General features: G+C 34.4%; 1 protein-coding gene and 1 pseudogene across 1 annotated transcript in view; both read left to right on the top strand.

The window, feature by feature from the left end:
* The first annotated feature begins 401 nt into the window (after nt 1-401).
* LOC118614850 lies at nt 402-520 on the top strand (annotated as a pseudogene).
* An 8,261-nt stretch (nt 521-8,781) lies between these two features.
* The window catches only part of SLC35F5 (solute carrier family 35 member F5), a 35,935-nt gene continuing 22,374 nt past the window's right edge, over nt 8,782-22,342 (top strand). Inside the window, exons 1-7 of the mRNA XM_016156299.2 lie at nt 8,782-9,088; nt 9,893-9,983; nt 10,105-10,246; nt 13,815-13,958; nt 16,256-16,318; nt 18,247-18,328; nt 19,138-19,328. Coding sequence (XP_016011785.2) covers nt 9,049-9,088; nt 9,893-9,983; nt 10,105-10,246; nt 13,815-13,958; nt 16,256-16,318; nt 18,247-18,328; nt 19,138-19,328 — 753 coding nt within the window. The 5' untranslated portion in view covers nt 8,782-9,048. The remainder of the gene's footprint in view (nt 9,089-9,892; nt 9,984-10,104; nt 10,247-13,814; nt 13,959-16,255; nt 16,319-18,246; nt 18,329-19,137; nt 19,329-22,342) is intronic.

Here is a 22,342-nt window from a genome sequence, read left to right as displayed (position 1 = left end):
GTCTCATAATTTTTAAAAACATTTTGCTTCAACCTGGATCTAAGTAAGGTCCATATGTGGCAATTGATTTTTATAACTCTAAAAATCTTTCACTATATGGTTTCCTCTTCCTTTTTTTCCCTTTCAAATTATTTAAGAAACTACATTAATTGTCCTGAGTTTCCTACAGTCTAGATTTTAGTGTTGTTGAATGTATTTTCCTATCACCTGTGTATTCTGCAAATTGATAGTTAGATCAAGAGGCTTGATTAGTTTCAGGTTTGATGCATGGCAAAGCTGTTTCATAGGTGGTGGTGTATACTTTCATCAGGAGGCACGTCATATCAGGTTGTTTTTTGTTTTGTGATGTCAGCAGCCATTGACAATCATTACCTAGATCCATTAATTAATTTGAGGTTGCAGTCTATGGCCATGCTACCCTGAACAAGCTTGATCCCATCTGACCTTGGAAGCTAAGCAGGGTAGGGCCTAGTTAGTACTTAAATGGGAGACCACCGAGGAAGACCAGGTGCTGTAAGCATGAAAAATAAAAAAAAGTAAAGGATTGTAAGCTGACAAAGTCTTTGCAATCTGTGAAGTCAACCAAGGGTGGCCTTGCCTAGAAAAAAAATTGGGGGTTGCAAAATGGAGATTGTATCAGTTAGCTATTAGCATATAAGAAAGAATTAAAGAATCTCAGTGGCATATAATAATAAGTATTTATTTAGCTTATTTACCATCACTCATACCTAATCTTGTTAGCCAAAGCAAGTCATATAGCCAAATCCAAAGTCAACAGGTAGCAATGTAATCCTGCCTCCAGTAGGAGGTAAAGAGCCAGGCTGCAGGCCGATATCCTGTGTATGACCTTTCAAGCCTGACCACAGGCAATTACAAGGCTTTATCTAGCAGGCCTCATGGGGAGAAGCTGTCCTCTCTGGACGCGACTTAGTATATCAAAATTTATTGCAATTACTATTCTGATTTTGCTCAAATTGTCCCATCTTTTGTTAAGTAGGAACTTTGTGAAGTTGCTCCTGAATCTTTTCAATGTAACCAAGTAATCTTTGATAGCTTCCTTGCTTCTGGTATGAGAAGATGCTCCAGACCTGAAATTAGGCATTCAACACCTACTTTGATAATATATAGACAGATCCAGTGGTGGAGTATCAACTTAATTTTTAATATATCTGAAGGGTTAATTTTAATTGTTGAAAGATTAAGTAATTTTGTTACCAAGACAACTTATAAATAAAATATGCTTTAAAAATTCAAATTATTTAATATGATGCTGTGATTGTTTTCACTGTATTTCTGAAGGAAACCAAGCCATATTTGGTGAGGGCTGACTTCAGAGAGAATAAAAGAAGAAGATCACCATCATGCCTCATGTCAGCTTCATTTCCTCTTCAATCTAGAAACCAGAGCAATGTGACATCTTACTATCAGTGCCAAGAACTGGAATTCATCTTTGGCTTTATCCAAACCTTCAACAAGTACTAATTGAGCTCTAACATTGTATAAAAACAACCAGCTGGGCTCTGTGTGAAATACAAAAGAAATACATGAGAATAATAAAATATGTTCCCTGCTTATATAGTCAAGATGGAGAGAAAAGATAAACACAGTAAGAATTAGATTATGACCCAGGATAATATGTAATTATGTGTTCAACCAAGTGGTACTAATACTTCTTGCTATAGCATTTTGGAGGAGAGATTAATTAGCTTAGCATGATCTAAGATGGATCTATGGAGGAGTTGTTTCTAGATCCAAACCTTCAAGAATGAGTGTCATTTCCAAGGGTTGAGAATGAAGCATGTGGAGAAACATGTGAGCAGTTACAAAGGTGAAAATAAAAATGGCATAGAGATCAGTGGGGAGGCTAGCCATTTTGCAATGGAGGGCTCAGGCTGGGAAGTTGGGCAGATACATTTGCAACACATGAACCAGAATCAATCCCTTGGCAAGTTTGAATGTTAGGCTGAAAAGATTAGATTTAGAAAATCATCTGTGCCCTTCAACTCAGCTGCCAAGGTCTTTGCTGTTAATGAGTAGCTAGCATATTTATTTCCGGAAAAAAAATCCAGGCATAGGATTTAATTAAGAACTATCAGAGTTTTATGTGGAAAAGAAAACATACAGAATTGAGACTTAAGTGAATGGCAAGATAATGAGGTAGTAAACTCAAAGAGGGAAGTCAATTTATTTAACAAATATTTATTGAATACATATATGTGAAAGTCATGTGCCAGGCACTGAAGATAGAGAATAACATTATTCAGTAAACAATTATTAATGGCCTGAATAATTGAATAAGAATCAATACCTTCATGTAGATGACTTAATAATTCAATCCATTAAGAGTAGAATCTCAGGCTATGTAGATCCAGTGGAGAAGATATTTTTTGTGTGATGGTTGCCTTTCTGAACATCTCTAATGATCCCATGCATTTGGGCACCTACTCTACCACAAATGTGTAATGCAAAACATGAAAAGTAAATGAATCTCCTTCAAACTGTTAATCTCCTTCTCTACTCTCTCATATTTCTCGCCTTTGAGAGCTCCCAGGGAACAATAACTACAAGAAGGCTGAAAAGTGGAGGACGATGGCTCCAACAAAATTAACTGCAGGCCAGCTATTCTGGAGCAGGGGGCTTCATTAAAATTTGTCAGTGAGAATTTGTCATGCATCCATTCCATCAGTAAATATTAATTGAGTTTTTTCTATTCTTTAGATACTGACCTAGTTGCTAGGGATGCAGCAGTGAATAGGACAGAAAAAGTTTCTCTACTCACAGAGCTGATATTCTGGTTGAAAGCAAACAAATAAATAAATATATACTGTATTTTCAATTAGTGGTAAGTGCTATGAAAAAGGTTTAAAGCAAGGTAGGAGCATAAAGAGTGATAAGAGTGTGTGTGTGTGCGGAGGTGGGGTGAATGGTAGGTCCATTTACTGAGATGATGAAAGGCTGGGAGAGAAGAAGGTTTGGCACTCATTAAATATTTATTGAATGATCCAAAGAATCAGACAATTGGTGATGCTCTAAACTTAGGGTGATGGGGATGATAAGTAGTTGACTTCTTAACTATTATGAGATGATAAGAACATATAATAGCCAGGATCATTCTAGATCATGTTAGAATTTTTAGAATCTCACGTGTTGGAGGTATAGAAACCTTTGAAGAAATACAGAATATTTAGGAGTGCCATGCAGAAAAAAAGTAAACTAGCAATCTAAAAGAATTAGCGCTGGACTAGAAGTCAGAACATTTTGAGGACTTGAGGTGAGGGAAGGAAAAAAGAATTAGGCATTTCACCTCAAGGCCTCTGACATTTGCCTTAACCATGTTCTTCCACTGATCTACCATGTTAGAGGTTCAAGGAAGAATGGAAAAGTAAATTTTCTCTTGACAGTATAGGAATAAGCAATTGTACACTGTCCCTTCAGCTGGAGCGGGAAGTTAGAGAATCTCTCCATCCCAGTTTTATAGGCCTTCATCCAAATGTAGTTTTGGCATATGTTGCCTAGTAAGAAAAGCACAACACTTCCTTAATTAGCTTAATTCCATCTCACACATGAACCTTGATGTAGCTACATAAGTAAATCATGTTTATAGCCATCTGGCAGAGGTGTAATTTCCATTCCAGGAAACTATCATTCACTTTTGTTTTCTGTATGCATTCAAGCAACTGTCAAGCCAAAATTAATTTTTTGTACAATATTTTATATATGTAATTTTTAAATTATTTACTTTTAAAAAGTGTATAGAACAATTGTCAAGAATAGCACAATGATCTCTCATACACTTGTCCTCTGGATTTTCTAATTGTTAACATTCTATCATGTTTACTTTATCACTATCTCTTTATAGCTATGCATACATATGAATACACATACACATACATTATTATTACTACTATTCGTATTGTTGAAGCACTTAAGAGTAAGTTGCAGATACCATAACTCTTTACTCTTTCCTGGTGTATCTCTTATGAACAAGAATATTGTCTTACATAACCACAGAATAATGACCAAATACAGTAAATTTAACTTTTGATAACATTGCCATCTAATGTACAGCCTATATTCAAATTGCACCAATTGTTTCAATAATAGTTGATGTAGCATTTTTCCCTTCTGACCCATTAAATTGTGTTTAGTTGGCATCTTATAACATATTTGATGCTTCCCTCTCTTCCTATCTCTACAGTCAGGGCTTTTATGTTAAGATATGGGTCTGTCTTTTAAACAGCAATTATTTAATACCTGTTAAATGGTTAGGATTTTATTAGGTCAGGGGAGGACAAAAAAGAAGTAGAGATGAAATTTCCTAGTAGATCATTTCTTGAGAAGACAACATTCTCATTCATGAAATGACAAGACTATAAGAAAGGGAGGGAGGGAGAAATGGAAGGAAAGGAACAAAGAAAGAAAAAGAAAGAAAGAAGAGAGAAGGAGAAAAGAAGGAAGAGAAAGTGGGAGAGGATGCTAGAGAGCACACTGTAGGGCTATGGTTAGCCATCAATTATTTGTGTTGAGCCCTGCATTTCTCTATTGGATACCAAAGTAGGAGTGCAGTCTGGTCATCAAAAGTTTTTTAAATTCCCCATGTGATTCTACATTGGTCCCTAGGTTGAGAATCATTGTACTGGAATCTAAAAACATTATGGTGAACAAAACCAGCTGCTCATCCTTGTTCATTCTTCTGATGTTGTCTGGACCTATTACTGTTTGTAGCTTCAAGACATCTAAATTGGCCACAAATGTTTCATTCTAAGTGAGAATTCCCAGAGGCAGAATCCTCCATGGAGGATTTAGTTTACTGTTCAGTAAATCAGGGAGTAACATATTTCCATTCATTGAGCAGAGATGTCACAACCTCAGGGTTACTGACATCTCGGGCTAGGGCTATTTGGGGCACTATTGATATTTTTTATTAGGGGGCTGTCCTGTGTATTATAGGTATCTAGCAGTACTCACTAGATACCCCCTTGTGATGATCAAAAAATGTCTCCAGCAGTTGCCAAATCTCCTTTAAGAGAGTAAAATCAACCCCTTGAGGACATTAGACTGAACTCCTCAAGGATAGGGGCCATTTCTGATTTAGCTATTATTGTGCAGCAAGTAGTATATCTGGTACAGAGTAGGTATGTGATAAAAAGCAAGCTAATTAATCAAAGCACTAGGTTTTTGCTAATTTTCTCTGTATTCCTACTATGTTCATACTGAATTATCTCACAGATTTCCCCAAGGAATGAAAGGAAGGGTTGGGTTGACTCTATATATAATCATTATGATGAAACTACAGTTCAAAGTTCGAGGCCTTATTTGACCAATTATAAAACGCAGACAAATAAATCCAGAATGGTATGCAATTAATTTCAGAAAATTTATTATTTTCGTTTAAGGAAGAAGATGATTGACAGTTTAAGTCTGGTAGGGAAGGTGGTGGGTGGAAAGCAGCTGACACATTTCACTGAAGATAGGAAAAGCGTGTGTGGAATATGCAGAAGGCTGATTTCAATGTTCCTGGTGGAGTGATTGACTTGTCCTTTGAGGGAAATTGAAGGGTCAATCATGCTAAACTGACAGACTCTGTCTTAGCTGTGACAAATGCACATTGTGAAAAACAATCTTTTAATTGCTTTATTTTTGTCAGACAAGAGAGGCATGAAAAAATTGTATGTAAAATTACCATATTTAAAATACTATCTTAATCTGGTTTAGCATGTTGGTAGAGGGGGAGGCTATAGGTAGGGGGCCAGGAGATATATGGAAACTCTATACTTTCTGCTCGATTTTTCTGTGAACCTAAAATCATTCTCAAAAAAAAAAAAAGTCTATGGAAAAAATATTATCTCAACATTTGCTTAGTGGATTCCAACCACATTTTTCAAAATTTCCTATTTCACATGTCCTTCTCATACTTAATGACCTCAAAAATCATAGTGTTTCAGTGATAACAGCTGCTCCAAGGAGCCATTAATGAGAAAAACTTCTGTTGGGGGAGAAACTGAAGTTAAGGTCATTCTAAAATTAGAATTTTCTGAGAGGTTTGGCTGCCTGGTCTTCAAATTCCCAATTTTGAAAAGTCCCTAATTTATATCTTAATTGAACTGCAGTTAAAATCCATTAAAAGCACAATAAAGAGCACTCTGGAAGGTGAAGCAGCACTCTAGGTATTTTTGATTTTGGAAGACTCTGCTTTTGAAATCTATCCTAATATTATCCATATATGCAATAGATTAATGCTTAAAAATATATCTGTATACATATATATACATATGCGTGTGTATATATATGTGTATGTGTGTGTGTGTGTGTGTATAAAATTTATAGAGGTAAATTAAGAATATTTTCAACAGGATTTATATTCCCCTACCTCCTACAAGGCAGGTTTTTGTTGCTATACCCTATCATTAGTTGATTCTCAATTCACCCCATTTCCCAGCATCAAGTGGCACTCTAATCCACTTTGCCACCTATTAATCCTATTTCATGTTTCTCCTGCCCCCAACCTGGAATAGTTGACAACTAGTTTTACCTTTGATATTCTCTAGTGGCTGTTACAGATAGCACACATAATTCTGTAATAATACAGTACAAAATATTTTGTAATTTATTTTCAGTGCCTACATTTTTACATGCTCAACAAAGATGTGTATGTTTCAGGTACTATTAGGAATGAAAAATATGCAGATTGTCTCTGCTGTAGGGACAATATTTAATACTCTTCATGTCAATACACATCCAATTTATCCACAAATTCTATTTTCAAAATCTTTCAAATCTATCCATTTCTCTACATTTTCATGACTCCTTATCGAATCCACAACACTGTCATCTCTCTCAGAACTCCTATAAGAACCCGATTTCTCTCTTTCCTCTTTACTCACCCTTCTATTCATTCTTCATATGTCATAACGGTTGGAAGGCTGAGTGAAAAAGGTGAAGGGATTAAGAAGTGCAAATTGGTAGTTACGAAATAGTCATAGAAATGTAAAGTACAGGATAATGAATATAGTCAATAATCTTGTAATAACTATGGATATTAGACTAATTGGGGAATCACTCTGAAATTATGTAAATGTCTTACCACTATGCTGTACACCTGAAACTAATATAAAGTGATATCAAATGTCAACTAAATTGAAAAATCAAAAAGCAAACAAACGAGCTATCTGGGACAAAAGAAAGGAATACTGAGGGTCAATATGGTGTCACAGCAGAAACCACACCCAGGTTTATTGTTATAGAGCAGTCCAGTGGAATTTCTCTCAGAGAGTGCTGGGAAAAAATCTTAATAGAAATGAACCTAAGATTAGGGGCTACTTGAAGACAGTCTGCGTAGAATTACCTGTTTCATCACAAGAATGTTGCAGCATTGTCATTTAGTAGATGCTCAGAAAATAGGTGGTAATAATGTTAATTTATATTTACAAATTATTATTTGTATTATTTAATTAAGAAACAGATAACAGTATCAGCATATTTATAGATAGGGCATTGCAGTACAGTAGAGAATAATAATCCTCAAGATTACATAACAAATTGTGGTCAGATTAAGAATTAGAACCCAGTGTTTCTATTAGATACTGGGGGTTATTCATAATGCTATTATTTTTTCAGTCTATATATCATAAATGTAGCAAAATTTTTGAAACATATTATGAGCCTGATGCCTTAAAGATAGTTAATGAAAGAAAGAATAAACCAGGTGGTGGAATAATTTGATTAATGTCTGCAACAAAATCCTCCCTGAAAAGTAATTTCAGGTATATGGTTAAGGTTTTTCTACTCTGTGACAGGTTTCTGAATGAGTTATTAAGTGCTTCAAGCTGACTGTTTATTGGAAACTGAATGGATAAACACAAAGTCCATTGGTATTGTTTTGTCATTTGAATGCATACTCAATTTCAGTAAACAGGAGCTTTAAAAGGTAAGGAATACACCATATCATGACTACAGATGTAAGAAAATTTAATTTCTTCGCATCTGATAAAGATGTGATAAATGCACTGGTGGTAGCCAACCCTAGTTAAGTTACAAAACCTTTTTGCCTCGTTTTTGTGTTCTAAATACAAATCAGGACGCTGGCCAAGCATTTTTTTGGGGGGATATTAAAAATAGTTAAGAAAAATCTAGTTTTATAATTACACTTTGAGGAGCTGTTACTATATGTGCCATGAATTATCTAAGACCTTCGCATTTGTACTCTCATGTAATCCGGGCACACTCACAAAAAAATAGATGAGGCAAGTATTATTCATTACACCCACTTCTCAGGTAAGGAAACGGCCCGGGAGGTGAAGTAGCTTGCCTTAAGAGACACAGCTTCTAACTCCAACAACTGGGGTCTGATTCACATACAAAAGGTTTCAAAAAGCAAAAATTCTCCTAAGACACTTTGCTTTTAGGCCCTCCCCTCGACAAAGGGACATCGAAAAGTTTCGTGGACGAACTCTGTAAGAAATTGAGTTGGTGGCTCTTGTTTTAGTGCGGGGTCATCCGGAGGCTCGGCCACTTCCCTGGTCTTTCGCTCCGCCCAGCCACTGACGCCCGCTTCTCCCCTCCTCCCGCCACCGTGCCCTGCTTCACTCCTTCCACGGTCCCCTCCTCCCCAGCGTCACAGCTGTGTCTCCACGCTCTGCGCCGCGGACTACGCCTGGAGCCACACCCCCGAGCAGCCCAGCGTCGCGCCGCCGTGACGTAACCCTTACGCCACCGTCTTCGGGCCGCGGCGCGGGGGGGCGGGGAGCGGGGGGCGAACCGCCGGGCTGGCTGGCCGGCCGGGGGCGGAGCCAGGGCCGAGGCCGGGGCCAGGGTCCATCTCCGGGCCTCCGCGGCCATCGCTGCCTGTGAGGTCTCTTTTCCTTGCCAGCTTCCCGCCCTCTCGGCCTGAGTGAGGCTGGGTGGCGTCGGCAGCCTTGCCCCGAGGGGCACCGCGGCTTCAGAGGCTGGACCTCCAGAGCAGCGCGATGGCAGGCGCCGCGACGGCTCTGTGAGTCCAAGGCCGCGGCCGTGGCGCTGGGAGGCGGCAGGGCCCGGCCGGGTCCGCTCATGGTGCCGCCACGACGCCATCGCGGGGCAGGAAGGCCAGGTAGGCAGGAAGGCCCCGAAAGCACCCAGAGTCCAAACCGGGACCGAGTGCCCGTGAACAGTCTCACCTCCAGCCCTTGGTGGCAGCCGAAGTGCCTTGACCAACTTGGTAACGGTCTATAGGTCGGAGTGAGGGGGAGACTGACAGGGGCGTGCGAGCCGGGACCAGACTCGGGCAATTAAGAGCGCTATTGCTGCACCGCCCTTTAAGGACTTTAACTTACTCTCCCGGGAGGCGTCACTGGCTTAACTTTTTTTTTTTCTCTCACCGAAAAGGGAAGATTCCCTTTAACAGCTGTTTGCTCACTGCTTTCGTGAATTTCTGTTTCCACCTAAAATATCTAGATATAGTGACAGAGGTGGGTGGAAAAGGGTGTAGTATCCTTTCCCTTTACCATGTGAGTGATTGGAAACGTGCCCCCAGCCTCAGAGCAAATCACTTTCTCTCAATCGAACTCCACTGGGGACGATCAAGGGCAGAAGAGATACTTGGAAATAGGCGCGTGTCTAGACATCCCCTAGGGTGGATTCCTCTGGAGAGACAGGCGAGAGAGGCGAATGGAGTTCTGTATTTATGAAACTCGGAGAAGCTATTTCTAGTATTTAGCTACTCTTAAATAAATATGCAGTTCGTTGAATATTGCTTTTTTTTTTTCTGTACCGTGTATTTCTCTGAGTATAATTTGAAGTCTAGAGAATATCAATTATATTTAACACTCTTTGGTGTATTTCTTTCATTTGCGTTTATTTTAAAGATGAGTATAAAAAGGATGTGATGAATTTTAAGTTCTTCACCTCCGTTTAGGTGCTCTGAGTTCTTCACCTCCGTTTAGACTCAGATCTGCCAAGTTTTCGGGCATTGCTCTTGAAGATCTCAGAAAGGCCTTGAAAGTAAGGTAAATTTTGCACCTTTTATTTGCTGTGTGACTTTGAAACAGATGTTTCTGTTATAGTAATTTTTTCATTTTTATATGGTTATTAAAAACAAAAATTTTCTCCGTATTTTCTGAAAAACAGACTGCAAATGGTGTGTGTATTTATCATGAACCGAATGAATTCTCAGAGCAGTGGTTTCACTCAGCGCAGGCGAATGGCTCTTGGGATTGTTATTCTCCTACTTGTCGACGTAATATGGGTCGCATCCTCAGAACTTACTTCGGTATGTAATCTTTGTCTTGGAATGATGTTGCATTATAATATTTCTGGTAATCCGTAGTATCTTTAGTCATTACTGTTGCTCATGCTTACTGAAAGCAGTATTTTGAATATTGAATGGTTTGTTTTCTTTGATGTTTTTAGTGTCAACTCAAGTTGAAATTGAAAGGAGACTTTTCGTTTTATATAGTTTTCTTGGATCTTTTAGGGCTGGTTATTTAGAAAGTGTATTTAGAAAGATGTATGCGTATTTTCATAATATTTAAAGGTGTTTCTGTTTTTCCTATTTTTCTAAATTTCAATTGTTTTTCTATAAATATTGTTTTCTAGAACAATTATCTAGGATTCAAAACCATTTGTCGCCATTTAGTAGAATGTAAGAATGCTTTCGGACAAATGAGTGAAAGTTATCAGAATTTTCATGTACAAGTCACCATTGTGCACATGCATGGCTGCATGCATATTTATCTATTTGCTGATTCAAACATATTGTTGCCCTAGTTAAATTTTGTTTTCTTTTTTTTTTTTTGAATTCACAAGTTAGTTTTTCTTCTTATATGTTTACTTAATTCTGTTTGATTAATGATCCCAATTAAATGAAAGGCAAATTTATTTTCAGAAATTACTATATTTCAGTTTATGTGTTGCAGTCTTAAGGCCAATATACAAAAGAAAACTAACATTTATAAAATGACCTTAAATGTCAAAAAAGCAGTTTGATACTGCTGGTCATCTCATTAACATAACTAACTAATCATTTGACATTATATACAATGAATAAATAAATTTTTACCTTTTTGGAGTTAGTCTCTGGAATACAGCAGACCATTTATTTTGAACTCTTCTGTAACCTTTCATTCTTTTACAAACTTTTTTTTTTTTACATTAATAATATGTAGGTTAACTACAAAGAAATCTCTTTAATGTTGACAGGGAACAAGCCTATCTTAACATTTTTATTTTAGTTTTAAGTAGTTATATTTTCATTAATCAGATAATAAAATGTAGGACAAAAGAGCAACTGATTAATTATAACTTAACGATCCATATCTAAGCAAAATAAAAAAAAAATACAACAAAAAAGTATACCTGTTTTTGAAAAAGTAAAATCCGTTAGTAAGAGGATATTTTATAATGTCATTATTCAAGTGCCTATGTAATGGGTCTAATTTTTCAGTCAAATGTGTTTATCAAACTTTTGAGATAAATTGTGTATTTTAAAAAGAAAATCAGTCTTTTTGTTATGGAAAAATTTTAACATAAAGTAGAATGATATAATGAATTTTTATGTGTCCATTACTTACCTTTAACAATTATCAGATTTTACCAATCTTATCAACCCCTCCTCAACATTTTTTAAATTTTTATTTTTCAGTTATAGTTGACATACAATATTATATTAGTTTTATCATAGCCAAATATTTTTTCCTGGAATATTTCAAAGTGAATTCTATTTACTTATCTTTTCACCTAAATTTTTTTTCAAACTCATCTCAAACTGAAAAAGACTTAATTTTTAAAACAAAATTACTATGCCGTTAACATATCTATCAAAATTAATTATAATTTCTTAAAATCATTGGATACCTAATCCATATTTAAGTTTCTCTGGACATCTTTTTAGTTTAAGATCTAAACAAAGATCACAGATTATATTTGTTATAACTGTTAAGTCACTTTTATTCTTTAACTGTATTCTCTCCTTTTTTTCTGTTGTCATGCCATTGATTTGTTAGAGAAATTTGGTCATTTTTCCTGTAGGCTAATTCACACTGTCTTAGTCCATTTGGAGTACAATAACAAGACTTACCCAAAACTGAGTGAGTCAAGCAACAAGCATTTATTCACAGTTGTGATGGCCAGAAAGTCTAAAAACAAGGTGCCAGCAGTTTTGGTGTCTGGTGTGGTGCTGCTTCCTAGTTCTTACATGGCACTCTTACTGTGTCCTCACAAGGCAGAAGAGGTAGGAGAGCTCTCTGGGGTCTCTTTTATATGGCTCTACCCTCATGACCTATGCACCTCTCATAGACCTCATCTCCTAATACTACCACATTGGGAGTTAGGATTTTAACATGGATTTTGTGGGGACTCAAATATATAACACACACATTCTGGATTTGACTGATTGCTTCCTTAAGGTGTCATTTAACTTGATCCTCATTCTCTTTTATTTCCTCTAAAATTGTAGTTAGGTATAAAGTCGTCGTGATACAGTTTCAGTTTTTAGGGAAAAATAACCTTGGTGGTACTGGGTATTTCCTTTCACATTAGAACATGAGGCATAAAGACTGCAATTTATACTTTGTTGATGCCAGTTGGAGTCAAATAATTCCTCATCAGGCATTAGGTAATAGTTGAATATCTTTATGATTATTGCCTATTGAATATTTCATTAGAGGTTGTAAAGTGGTGATTTTTCTAAGGGTCATTTCTTCTGCATTTATTAGCTGGAATTCTTTAACAACTTTTCCACAATACTGTTTGGTTATCCTGAAATAGGTTTATATAGGAAAGATTGAATAAATCTTGATTCTTTTTTTTTATTAATTTTAAACTAATGTTGCCTAAAAACTTGCAGTAGTAACCATTGAGAGTTTTTTGCATATCATTATACATTCATGGATTTTCGTATAGCTGATATTTCAAACAACTGTCGATTTTTCTTTTGATGCTTGAACAGTCCTATTTTTGACGACTGGAAGGGAACCCCTTCAAATTTGCTCTAGTGTCCTTTTAGTATGACTTCATTAATTTTTAGTATCCTATTTGCTTTGACATGAGATACCCAAGCTCATCTGGTACATTTTCTACCCCATACTTAGATGTAGCCATTTCTTTATTAACCCGTGGTTTCTTTTAGTGCAAAATAGTTCAGATCACTGTCCGGATTCTAGAGGTGCTCATTCCTCCAGTAGTGTCATTTTTTCTAGGCCTTTTCAGTGCACATAACTAGGAACTTTTTTTTAGGAAAAAAAATCGTGAGTTCATTCTTTCCAATTTAAACGAAGGTTGCATGTTTTTGTATAACTTCCTAATAACATTGAATTTCATTCAGTTTTCTTCATAAACCATTCTGTTTCATTGCCTTTTACTTTGAGCTATTCAGTCAGCTCTTCAAACAGCTCAAGAAAAGCTTCTCTTAGGAAACTTTCATGACCTTTAAAATGATCTGTCTCCCTTTGGTACTCTCGTAGCATCGTCTATACCCCTGTCATGGTTTCTTAACACATTATGCTATGTATTCTTAATTTATATCTCCTCCCAGGAAAGCCTGTCTTATTTTCCTTAGTCCCTAGCATACATACCATTTCACAGTAGGTTTTCAGTGTATGTAGAACAAAACTTTTTTTGCAAGTTATTCCTGCTTTGTTTGGGGTTTGAGTATACCATCCTTTTTTTGCAAGGCAGATACGATATTCAGAAATGAATCTAAAATATTTCTGTAATCTCTTTTGATCTTTCCTTTCTAAATGAACTTCTAGAATTAAAAGTCATGTCATGCCTTGTTTTATTGGAGATAAGAAATTAGGTTTAAAGTCATCTCATAATTTATGTAACTTTTTCTTTTGCAGTATGTGTTCACTCAGTACAACAAACCATTCTTCAGCACCTTTGCAAAAACATCTATGTTTGTTCTATACCTTTTGGGCTTTATTATTTGGAAGCCATGGAGACAACAGTGTACAAGAGGATTTCGAGGAAAGCATACTGCTTTTGTAAGTTTTAAATTTTAAGTGTTTTTTTTGGGGGAGGTAGCATATATTTTTTCAAAGTTTAAAGATGTATTGGTTTTTTGAAGGACAGTCCAGTTTTAAGTTCAGTGGAATGAACGTAGCATGATAAAAAACTTTTTGTCTAAAATTTTAGATTTATTCTTCTAATCAATTTGGTGTCAGAATATCTTATTAGAAATCAAAGGTACATAATCAGTTTTTTTCCCTTACCTCATGATATCCTCTGAGTTGTTAAAATTTTTTGAACTAGCCAAAATCAATTAATGTGGAGAAGATGATGAAACTAAGGAGTAAGCAGACTATCTGGAGTCTTTGTTCATTTGCAGATTGGATGAGTATCATCTAATTGCTTGTAAAGTTTATTACAGAAGCAAAATAAATCAAGGGTTTACATATTAAAATGAAAGCATATTTCAGGGCATGTTTCAGATGTTTGGCTAATCAAATTATATTCTTTTAATGATGTAACTAACATAACATGCAGACTCATAGAAGTAGAAACTGAATTTCTGAGAATGAAGAATATAAAACTCATATCAATTCTTTTCCTTTTTTAATTCACTTTCCCTTTTTCTCTCTTTAAAATTGTGGTAAAATATACATACATCAAATTTACCATTTTAACCATTTTTAAATGTATAGTTCAGTAATGTTAAGTACATTCACTTTACTGTGCAACCATCGCCAGTATCCCATCTCCAGAACTTTTTCATCATCCCAAGCAGAAAAACTGTACCCATAAAACAATAACTCTCATTCCTCCCTCCTTTCAGCCCCTGGTTAATACTGTTTTATTTTCTCTCTCTATTACTCCTTTTATGTGTATTATTTTGGGGGTGTTAAAATATTATTTCTTGTTTTATCTAATGAGTACATTCTTCAGCAATATACTCATTGGATTTTTGTCAGGGCTTTTCAGTAATTGTTTTTGAGGTAAAGCCTGGAAGTATACACTCACATGTGCACAAAAATTTAACTTATGAAAAATATGTGTATTTTTTTACTTCTTAAAATTAATACATATACATTATTGGAATGCATATACATTATTGTATTACATGTAGAAATGTTACATGTGTATTAATACATGTACATTGTTGAAAATACAGATGAACAAAAAATAAAATAATAAATTCTACCATTAAGGGAATAACCATTGACAGTATTTTGGCATATAACCTGTCATTCTTTTGCAAGTGTGCATTTTTGTTTCATTTTTTTTACAAAATGAAATTCTATTGTTGCATAGTTTTATAATTTGCTTTCCATGTTTTCTAGTATATCATGAACAACTTTCTATGTAATTTAGTATTACTAGAACATTTTTTAATGTTAAGTATTTTTAATTGTAGTGATAAATGTACATTATTAAAGACAGATTATGGTAACAAGAATAAGAATAATCTATCCATAATCTCACCATTTTAAGACCACTGTAAATATTTGATACTCTCTATGGCTATATATTTCTGTGTATATATTAAAAAATTATTTGAAGCAGAAATAAGTTTAGTCTTACGGTTATAGCTACTTAAGTTCAAATAAGTTTGTTTTACAATTATACCTCATTCATATCTGTTAGCAGCATATGAGATAGAACCCTTATCAAAAGCCTGACATTTGCTAATTTGATAGGCGAACAGTAGTATCTTGCTAAATATGCATATTTTTGTTTACTTTTTATATATTTATTGCACAATAGAATATTTTTGTCCATTGCCTATATCTTGTTCATTTATCTACGCTGATCTTTTCTTTGTTGATTTATAAGTGTTCCTAAGAGCATGGGCTTCAGTGTTTGAAATTCTGTCACTCGCTGATTGTGTGACCTTGGGCAAATTACTTAACCTCTTTGGACTTTAGGAGTAATGATAGGGTAGCTGTAGCTGTGTGTATGAATAGAAGCGTGTTCATACAGCCCTGGCATAGTGATTCTCACAGTGTGGTCCAGTCCTTGAAACCCATTTAGGGAGTTCTTGAGATTAATCCTATTATCATAATAATACTAAGATGTTATTTGTCTTTTTCACTAATGTACCCACCCTTTACTTTCCCAGCTAATCTGAAATGTTATAAAATTATAAAAAAGGCCTAAGTTTTGGGGTTAGATTTTAATCCTGTCTGATAATACCTACCTTGCATGGTTGAATACTTGGTTATTATTATTAATAATAGTTATATTTCTATGGGTCTAATCTGGATTTTTGATTCTATTTTTTTGCACTGTGACTGATAGTGGTCCTACTTTATAACATGAGTTTATGTCCTATTATTCGTAGTTTGCAGATGCTGAAGGTTACTTTGCTGCTTGCACAACAGATACAACTATGAAAAGTTCTTTGGTAAGTGCCACTTTTCTTGTCAGGAATGGAGTTGAGTCATGGTGGGAAAGACTGAAATAGCTTTGATAACTTTATAGCTGTATTAGAATATATATATTCTAGCCGTATTAGAATAAATATGTACTAGAGAATATATATATATCAATATTAGGGTACTCTCCATGAGACTTTTAGTTTGGAACTCTTTTTTCATAGGGATTCCTGGGGCCTAAAAATAAGCAATTAATCCACCACAGAGGGAAAGGGTGGAAGAGGAAAATAGTTAAGTAGTAAAAATTTTTAAGGACAGTCCTTTGTCCTTTGTTTCTTACCAACTTTGTCATTTCATGTTTATTATTAATTATCACTTAGAAATAATTATATTTGCTTGACACAGAATATGTAAACAGATTGTTCATCCCATAAATTTTTAAGAGTGCTTAATATGTGTTAAGCACTTGTTTTAGACTCCGGAAATACAACTCATGTTCTAGTGTGTGAGAGTGTATGTTTAGGAAGGAGAAGACAAATAATAAGCAAGCAAATAAAGTAATTAATATATTCACTTATTTTAGGTATTGATAATCTAGTCAGAGAGATAGTATGTAAAAATCTATTTTTTTACACCATCACTAAAGACATCTCTTTTGAATGTATTGTTCCAAATGTGGCATTCTGTCTGAGAAAAAATTTTAAGTTACTCTAAAATTTAATACCAATTTATGAAGCAATAGCTTGGTAGCCTTATTGACAGTACAGTCTTTTGTTTGTTTGTCTGACTTGTAGAGCTACTTTGCATCCAGGGTAGGTTACCAGGTGCTGTGAAGTATTTATGAAGCTTAGAAAATGTCATTTCTTTTCCCTGGGATCTTAAGTATCAATAAGATTATTATTAGGCGTCTCTGTCAATGTAGAAGACAGAGCTGAGGTAAAAGCCTACTTTTGTAACTATTCTTCTGCTAATTTTTACTATTATCTGTAAGATGGATATGTCAGATTTTTTAGGCCAAACGCTATAATGAAAAGTTCAATGTAACAAAAAACCTGTGTCTATTTCCAGATCCTATTGTTTCTTCATTTACTGAATATTTTTCATTGGCAGAGTTCTTTCTATACCAGGAGTTAAAAAGAGAATCAAAGATATAAAAAAATTATGTTAATTTAAGAAATAGCCTAGTTGGAAAATTATGCCCTTAAATATAGATTATTTGAACAAGTGAAGAATTTAGAACCACTTTAAAATACAAACTTTTAGAGCATGATTGGTCAAACCTGGCTTTAATTCTTTTGTCTACCACTGGTTTATTTTATATCTCAGCATCTAGAAAAGTTCCCTTAAAATACCATTTTATAAAGTCGTTACTAGGACTAATGAAAAATTTATGTTTAGCTGCTCTGGACTTGATATCCTGTATATAGTAAAAACTGATTAATCCTATAGGAGTTCTCAGGAATTTTTAGTTTTAGCTGAATCTTAAGTAGTAAGAGGAAACAATTTGGCAAATATGTATACATATTCTATTCATGATTATCTGTTCATTGTCTGCTTTCCTCTTTGGACTACATGATCATTGAGGACAGATTTTGTCTTTATTCACTCATGTCTTGAGGATCTAGAACAGCACCTGCCATAGTAGGAGCTCAATATGAGTATTTTAAAAGAATGAAGGAAAGGAATGGGAGATAATTTATTAACTGAAAGTATCATAATGTACCAGTGCTATACTATTATATTTCTAAACTTTAAACTGATTCTTTTCTGTCATTGTACCTGTGTGTATCATTTGAATTTTCTTTTAAGTCTTGAAAATGCATTTTGGGAAAATTATGTTGTAGAAACGTGGTGAATGTTTTGGGTAGTATCTGTGTCTGTATACTATTCACTTAAATTTTAGCCAGTATATCAGCTATTATACTTGCTATTTATATTTGTTTCTGTTATATTTCAGAGTGAACCTCTGTATGTTCCTGTGAAATTTCATGATCTTCCAAGTGAAAAACCTGAGAACACAAACACCAATACCGAAAAAAGTAAGCAAAACTTAGAATTTCATATATTAGAAATGAGTGGAAATTTTAGCTAACTTAGAATTTCATATATTAGAAATGAGTGGAAATTTTAGCTTCATTCAAGCCTTCTCAAAACTTAGAGTGATATCAGTGTCAGCTGGCAGTTCTGCTCCACGTGGTATTGATGGCGTATAGTCTTCCAGAAGTTTGACTGGAAATTTTAATTAATTAAACTGGAAATAATTTCCTAATACCAGAAATCTCTGTGGTTTTAATATATATGTATTTTAGAATGAACAATATCTTCTTCAACCATGATGTCAAAAACCTTGATAGCAAAATATCGTTTTGCTGGTTCTGTGAATTGAGTAAAGAATGCCACCTTCAACATAAGGCACAATATTTATCCATAATATTCCCTTCCAAGGAATGGACCTATAGAGGAAGATTTTGCATGCTTGACTAGAAGAGCAATTTTCATAAATTAATTACCTGTGAGGAAAAATCCAGATAAAGTTTTACTGTAAACGCTACAATAATCCTGAACTGGGAAGTTGTGTATGGATACAGTGGCAGAATTCTTGTTTGAATATTGGTCTTGTTTTAAAACCTTTAAAACGTTCTCATCAAATTTTCATTAAAATTTCCTCTAACTATTTTGAATGAGCAAAGCTGCCCCAGGCAATAATATAACTGGTTTTCTGTGATTGTTTGAGTCTGATCATAGATGGATTAAATAATATGCATGTATCAGTGAATTAAAACTCATAACTTTTCTTATATGTGAGGGGAAACATTTAATGATTTGTACTATACTTTTTTTTTTGAAGCTCCCAAAAAGTCTCGTGTAAGGTTCAGTAATATCATGGAGATTCGACAGCTTCCATCAAGCCATGCATTGGAAGCTAAATTGTCTCGTATGTCATATCCTACTGTGAAAGAACAAGAATTCTTACTCAAAACTGTGGGGAAGCTTACTGCAACTCAAGTAGCAAAAATTAGCTTTTTTTTTTGCTTTGTGGTAGGTGTTTTTATTATATATTTGGAATTTGAATTTTAAGACAGCATATATACTAACAATATATTATTGGAGGGTAAGACTATTCAGTTGCTTAATCATAACTTTAAACTCTGCTATCTGTCATGCCTTAAAGAATTTAATAAATGCTATAGCACAACTACTCATATATATTCAGGATTTGCATTGTTTTATGGTCAGAATAATGAATAGAGTTATTTTACACTATGATGTATGCAGGGCTATTATAGATCCAGATAAGAATTTATCTGGATATACGCTATCTATATACATTTGTTTCTTCAAGTAAGTGTTTTTGCAGTTTTATATTAAATTCATGTAAATGTAGTCAATATTTTAGCAAGTACTTGTAGTAAACATTTTTACGGAATTTTTTTATAATATTGTTGATAGCTTCTCTATATAGAAACTGAGAAATGTACTTAAGATATCACAAAGAACAGTCATATAGCGAATAAAATATTTGGGATTAAGCTGCTTTTGTCTGAGTTAGTGAAAACTCTCAAGTCTAGAATTTAAAAAATGAATTTCAGTGCTCTTTTATATATAGATCATTGGAAGTAGCCTAATACATGGTTGTTTATTATGAACCTTTAGGATTGAAATTTATACTGAACATTTTTCAGCACTAGATAATGCAATGCTAATGTCAGTATTATTAGCTTAATTATAAAGTTTTTTTATTTCACAATTCTGCCTCTCTTAGTTACTGCATAGCCAATTTTTCTCCATCTTCTACCTAAATAACCTCTATTTTAGTGATATCTTGATCAATATATCCAGCAGTACAAATCAAAAAATCTTTGGGAGTTGTAATGTGGTAATTCCCTTTGTAATAAAATTACAGGCTCATATGTTTGGATTATGCTATTAGTTGTGATTTCTGTTTGCTTGTTTTAAATAACTAAAGACTAAGATTTATTAATTATACTTTACCTAATTTTCAAAGGAGACTTGAGGTGAAGCTTAATAAAAGGATCTATGTGGTAAAAGTTAAAAGGGAAAAGATAAGAACCAGATTAAACGGGTAATGTGTGGCAGTGGGGAAGCTGGTTGTGGAATGGGATGATTCTATCAGGAACTTCGATTTAAAGGAAGAAAGCTATTTCAGGTGAACACACAATTCATTTATAGGCAAATTGGCAGAAAGGCAAAAAGGAAAACCTCCTGAGTTACGCAGCTTAGTGTCCATTAAAAGTAAGTATCTCTCTTCATTAGATAAAGGAAACTTTTTCCCAACTCAGAACTCTGAAAGAATGTATTAAGGCACTATCCACTATCCTGTACAGCAGATTTACAGATAGATGTGTGCAGATAATAGCCTTTTTAAAAAATTGTGGTAAAATATAAATACCATAAAATTTGCCATTTTAACCATTTTTAAGTGTATAGTATAGTGGCATTAAATACACTCACATTGTTGCGCAACCATCACCACCATCCATCAACAGAACATTTTTCATCTTGCAAAACTGAAACTCTGTACCCATTACATAACTCCCCTTTCCCACCTTCCCCAGCCCATGACAGCCACCATTCTACTCTCTGTTTGTGAATTTGGCTACTCTAAGTACCTCATGAGTGCAATCATACAGTATTTGTCCTTTTGTGACTAGCTTATTTCACTTAGCATAATGCCTTCAAGGCTCATCCTTGTAGCATGTGTCAGAATTTCCTTTTTAGGGTGATTAATATTCCCTCATATGTATGTACAACGTTTTCATTCATTCATCTGTTGATGTACATTTGGGTTGCTTCTACCTTTAATAGTTTCTTTTTTTAAATTAATTTTAAATAAGTTATAAGAGCAGAGAGTTATGTTACTCTTTAGTAAAGGCGTTTCTATAGAAAGAATACTATAGTCCAGGTCTACAGCTTTTTTGGAAACCTAGCTTAATAGAATGATAAACTCAGATGAGATCTAGAACAGTGCTGTTCAGTAGAAATATAACGTGAGCCTCAAATGCAGGTCACATATATAATTTAAAATTTTCCAGTAGATACATTAAAAAGAAAAAAGCAAGTGAAATTAATTTTAATATTATATTTTTATTTAGCCGATTATATATAAAATTTTCAACATATCAATATAAAAATTATTGATGAGATAATTTATATTTTTATACTGAAGTCTTCTAAACATTTCAATTTCTTCGTTATTTCAGCTTTTATTTTAATTTATAAACATTTCAGTTCATACTATCCATATTTCAATTGCTCTGTAGCCAACATGTGGCCAGCAGCTAGCATACTGGACCGTGAAGGTCAAAAGAGTTAATAATTACTGTTTTTGCCTATCTTTCTTTAATGTTTTTTTTTTTTCTTATCAGGGTTTATGATATTTTAATTTTTTTTCTATAAAACATAATTCAGGTCACATAGGCTTTATGGTAATTTAAAAGTAGATTACCACTCATGAAATAAAGTATTATATTAATTGTTTGCAATCAATTAATTATTATAAATGGTTCTCAACTCTGGAATAATGAAAGGAAAAATTGTAAAGGTAATTTTTATTGGAGGGTAACTGAGATAGTTTTTCTTTTATGATGAAGTTACCTTGGGTTTGAGAGCTGGAGAATGGAATTTTTGGAGAGGTGGAGAATGAGGTGGTCTTTCTGGAAAGAGTTCATAGCTAATAATGAGTTATTATGATCTTTGGGTGCTTGCCATATAAGTGATCTATTTTTATTTTTTTATCTTGCATTAGCAGAGACCAGTGAGATTGTTTGGAAAATGAACACAGTTTTTAAATATTAAAGTGGTAAGGAAAGTGGGACAAGAAAGCTAATTACTACCCAGTAAGCATTATCTATTCTTATAGAAAATCTCCAAAACACAGTTAAGGTGGAATCTTCTCCCTCTTTTCTAGCACTTGAACTATAAGCATTTTGTGGCTCCTATCGTCATATATGTTTGATATTGCCCATCTTAGCAAGAGCTACCTCATTTTCTTCTTAAGGTAGTCAAGTGAAATTATCTAGGAAGTCAGAAGA

The sequence above is a fragment of the Rousettus aegyptiacus genome, unplaced genomic scaffold (assembly GCF_014176215.1).
Source record: "Rousettus aegyptiacus isolate mRouAeg1 unplaced genomic scaffold, mRouAeg1.p scaffold_m13_p_2, whole genome shotgun sequence".
In the NCBI taxonomy this organism is placed as follows: domain Eukaryota; kingdom Metazoa; phylum Chordata; class Mammalia; order Chiroptera; family Pteropodidae; genus Rousettus; species Rousettus aegyptiacus.
The sequence above is the reverse complement of the archived record's forward strand: the minus strand, read 5'-3'. Positions and strand labels throughout refer to the sequence as shown.